Below are 4,354 nucleotides of genomic sequence, written 5' to 3' on the forward strand. Positions count from 1 at the left end.
TAACTGTTAATAACAAGGAAACACAAACCCTTAGTTTCATCGATATTTGACCGAATTGGATCTTGTTGATTACAATTAGATTAATTCGAGCGCACTATGTATTCCTTGTTTTAAAGGTCACGACATTTGCCAACAAAATTGCAATATAGAAATGATATTAGATTATTCGTTTTTAAGAAAGGTTTCACAAGCATGCCAAATATTGTATCATTTCATGCTGAAAGGGAAAACCACCAAATAAAAACTGTCGACGTCACTCATGATTTGAAACAATGCATTCTGTATGAAACTTTGCACTCAATCGTTCCGATTTGTTCGTCTTTCAGTTTCTGAAGAAAACCCCCCGTGACTATACCGCATCAGATTGCATTGTCAGTGCAATACTGTTCCAACTGACTAAATATTGCTATGAAAGTGTGTGGATACGGACAGTTGGTTCTATGATGAATCACCCTGTAAAGTTCCATGTAGTTTTATTATGTGACATTACCATGATCCGATAACAACTTGATTACAAATGAGATAATTGAATGCAAATATTCTCTAGTGTTATTTTTATTAATAAAATGACAATATATCACATAGCGTCACATCTGGACTAGTGTAATGAGGTTTAATTTATAGCTTTTGTTTCATGATAAATTCACTTTCTATTTGTCGGAAAAATGGAGACTGATTGTAAAAAGCTCAAAAAATAATATAAGCTAATTTTTTTAAAAATTGTTGTAAAATTTGCTGTTTTTTTTATGACAATGGCCCCGTCAAAATGCTGCCACAGGAGCGTGGAGGGCATGAAACCCGTGGTAGTTCCTTTCTAAAACAAATTGCCAAAAACATATGTTAAAATACAATTTTACTCTTGTGCCTTATGCCCCTATCCTGTCAATCTCAAGTTGGTATCAACCCCTGAAGTCAGTAGGTAGGTAGATGACAAGTTAACGTTCGCTTCCAGCGGATGCTGATATCGCAAACTGAAGTCAGTGAAAACAGATAACAATTAAACGTTGAGCATGTCTATTTCTTATCTTTTATAGCTACAATACACGAATAAATAGGTGAGATTTTCCACTTGATCCAAACAGCGTCGTTATAATCCTTTTTTAATTTCAATCAATAAGACTAGACCTTTCTGTTTTTTAAAACCCACGCTTCTCATCGATGCATACAGCTCTTATACTACGAGAGATCAATTTATCAATTCAATATTGAATTGCATTTGCACTTGCACCTTAGAGATCAATATACCTTGAAGATCGTGTTTTAAATTGTAATACATACAAAAACATCTGTCCCTCTGTCATTATATTGTCATTATTTCAGATATTAATAATAACTCATATTGACACAGCTGTATAATAATGTTTTGTTCATTGTCTACCAAAGCATGATCTTACTTGTAACGAGCAACATTTAATTACCCTGTTTAACTACCTAGATACTTCAACAAATTAGACACATAATGATCTGAAGTTTACAATAGTCAAAATGTTTCAAAAGAATGTATATCATTGATTGCTAAGATTCTACAAATATGTTCAAATAAGGTTTGTGCAAGTTTATGAGTGTACCAGGGACTTGCACCATTCCGACTTCGGTTCTACGTCTGTGTAATTCCTGGCTAGATAAAAAAAATAAGGCAAATGATTTGAATGTTTCCCGTTAAAGTGAACTTATGAAATACACACATTAGATAGAAATCAGAATGGTGCATAAACAAGATGTAAGTATACCTGATGTGAAATTGGGTTGTATGTCCTAATAAACTTTCTACATATAGACGTTCTACGGTCCTGGTCCTTTTACGTTCAATACGTCTGCATGTAGAAATTTAACGAATCTGCAGAACTCAAATTACCGTAAAATTTTAATAGAAAACCTTATAAAGGCTTGAATAAGACCTGCAGCCAATAATATAGATTTTTAAGCCAAAGCAATAATTATTCTCAGTGGAGGTGATCTTTCATTCAATCTAACCAACTTTATTGAAAGCTTTATCTATCTTCAGGCGTGTATTTCCATGTTCTATGATTACCATGTTTATTTTAGCAAATTAAAATATATGACGTTTCAAGATATCAAATTATTATTTTTACAAAAAGTGAATTTACTATTGAGGTAAAAAAAAAAAAGCCAAAGTCAAAAAAGCCAAAATATACCCACTAACAATTCTGAAGAAATCATCTAGGAAGTATCTAATTTTTAACCCCAAATCTTAATAGAGCTATGCGATACCCATCAAAATCTTAATTCTTAAGTCAGATTACACAAGCTTGCAAATACAACAGTGAACTATTCCCTTGAATTTAACCCAGATTCCATAAATTTGCAAATAAAACAGTGTTTTTTCTCTTGAATATAAGCCAGACATTTGTGCTTCCAGAGCAATAATGAGAAATAATTATAAAGAATATTCCGGATTAGCAGCCAATATTTCATATGAAGCACAGATAACAACCATCAGAATACTGTATGAATAATCATTCTTAATGCTATTAAACCTGAAACGTCTGCTGTATAATGGAAATCTAAGAATTATATAGGCAATTACCAGCCACCATAAAGAACATTAATACACAGGTGGCACATTCCAGACACTTGTTATTGTAGTGATGTTGATAGTGTATGTTCAGAACACATTGCCGTAACATTGCTGTGGACGTATGCGTCTTAATTAAATCATTGAATAAAAACATTAAATCTTCATCCAAATTGACACATTGTCGGCTGAGAACTACAATCTAAAATAGAATGTATGGTATTTTGCATCATATATACTCAGGCATATACATGAACCATTTTCTTATGGACTCTTAAATGATTACGGTGTTGAATTTTAAAGATTACCAGATAGATATCAAATATGGTTCACAAAATCAACCACGTATATAGAAGCATTAGGTTTTCTCAAAGGTTAATCACAATCTGCATAGCAAGAGAAAGTTGAATGAAATTCCACGCTGAAATGTGGACGCTGAATGCAAATCTTAATCTTAACAAGATTCAATGGCGCAGATCTTTGTAAGTACTTAACTAGGAGCGTATCTGTATGCCCAAGGCACCTATATTCATTTATCCATCTCCAGTAGTCTTTGACATCGAAAAGGACAGCTAAGACAACTATCAATGGATCTGAACAGTGTGAATGTCATAATTAGGTTCTAATCATTATCAATTAGAATGACTGTTCGACTTCTTAGCAAATTTCGACTAGAATTCGTCATATTAGTTTTATGCTATGTCGGCTAAAAATGGTTAGGAATATCACTGGCATTGGAAAAATCTCAACCATTTCATTACGATATTTACATTATAAAACATGTTGTTAGATTTGTTTATAAAGTGGTTGGCCTGGTGCCGAGACGGTGTTCTGGTGTAAAACTGTCAAAGTACAAAGATCGTGTGAATCTTGATATTGTATACAACCATGTCCACTTGAGATTCTGGCAGTACACGATGTTGCTAGAATTAAGTGTTACCTGATTCAAAAATAATGAGTTTGGTTAGACGTATAAATATACCTACAAAAAGGTTACAGATTAACTGAATGATTAAGCAATGCGATTATATGATGATTTCAATATAAAAGCAAAACGGTGTGTCTTACCTGTCCACTGATGTTAGCTCCACGTTTGGGCGCATTTAAAGCTGATTTAATCCCCATTGAATCATGATCTATTCTTCCAACATGTTTGGGAGCATGAACATGACAGTATATATCACTATGGTTTTCTTGATCCCATCGAAAAGTTCTCAAAGTTAGCTGTAATCCACATGTTCGACATCTAAAACAGCGTCTATGGAACAAATTCCCCACGTTTACCCTTTCAACTGGGTACACTATTTTCTTACAACGGTAGCAAGCGTCTTCCTGTTTTGGTGGATTCTGTTCTCCATCCGAATCACCATCACTAGACAGCTGATCACATAGAATATTCATACTGCAGCCTTTGGTCTCACATGTTCAACAAAAATGAGATTTTATGGTCAAATAAGGATTGACATATCCAAAACGTTGTGCTATTGCAGTAATAAGGCCAAACTGGCAGTCAATTCCATAGTCTCGGGATTCTTCAAAGTATATTTTGAAGTAAAGCTGTATATAGCATTGTCCTTACCAATCATAACTGAGGGGCCACATTGAAACAAGAGTAAGTGTGTATAATATTCAACAGTCAACATTCAATAGTACATCAGTGTGGTATGAATACGAAAAAAATTCGTTTAGCTTCATTGGTATTTCGACGAATTTCGACACTATAGTGTCGTAAGGGTTAGCAACCACATAATCCAAAATAATCAAAAAATTTATTTACACATGCTCTTTTTGTTCTAATGAAATTTCAAAATGTTATTC

At 33.6% G+C, this 4,354-nt stretch overlaps 1 protein-coding gene across 1 annotated transcript; it reads right to left on the bottom strand.

The window, feature by feature from the left end:
- Positions 1–3,598: 3,598 nt before the first annotated feature.
- Positions 3,599–3,859, bottom strand: LOTGIDRAFT_78799 (hypothetical protein; the record flags this gene model as incomplete). The annotated part of the gene is made up of 1 exon (XM_009052369.1): positions 3,599–3,859. A coding segment is annotated over one exon (261 nt), but the record flags the coding sequence as incomplete, so codon positions are not given.
- Positions 3,860–4,354: the final 495 nt, after the last annotated feature.

The sequence above is a fragment of the Lottia gigantea genome, assembly GCF_000327385.1.
Source record: "Lottia gigantea unplaced genomic scaffold LOTGIsca_180, whole genome shotgun sequence".
NCBI classification, from domain to species: Eukaryota; Metazoa; Mollusca; class Gastropoda; family Lottiidae; genus Lottia; species Lottia gigantea.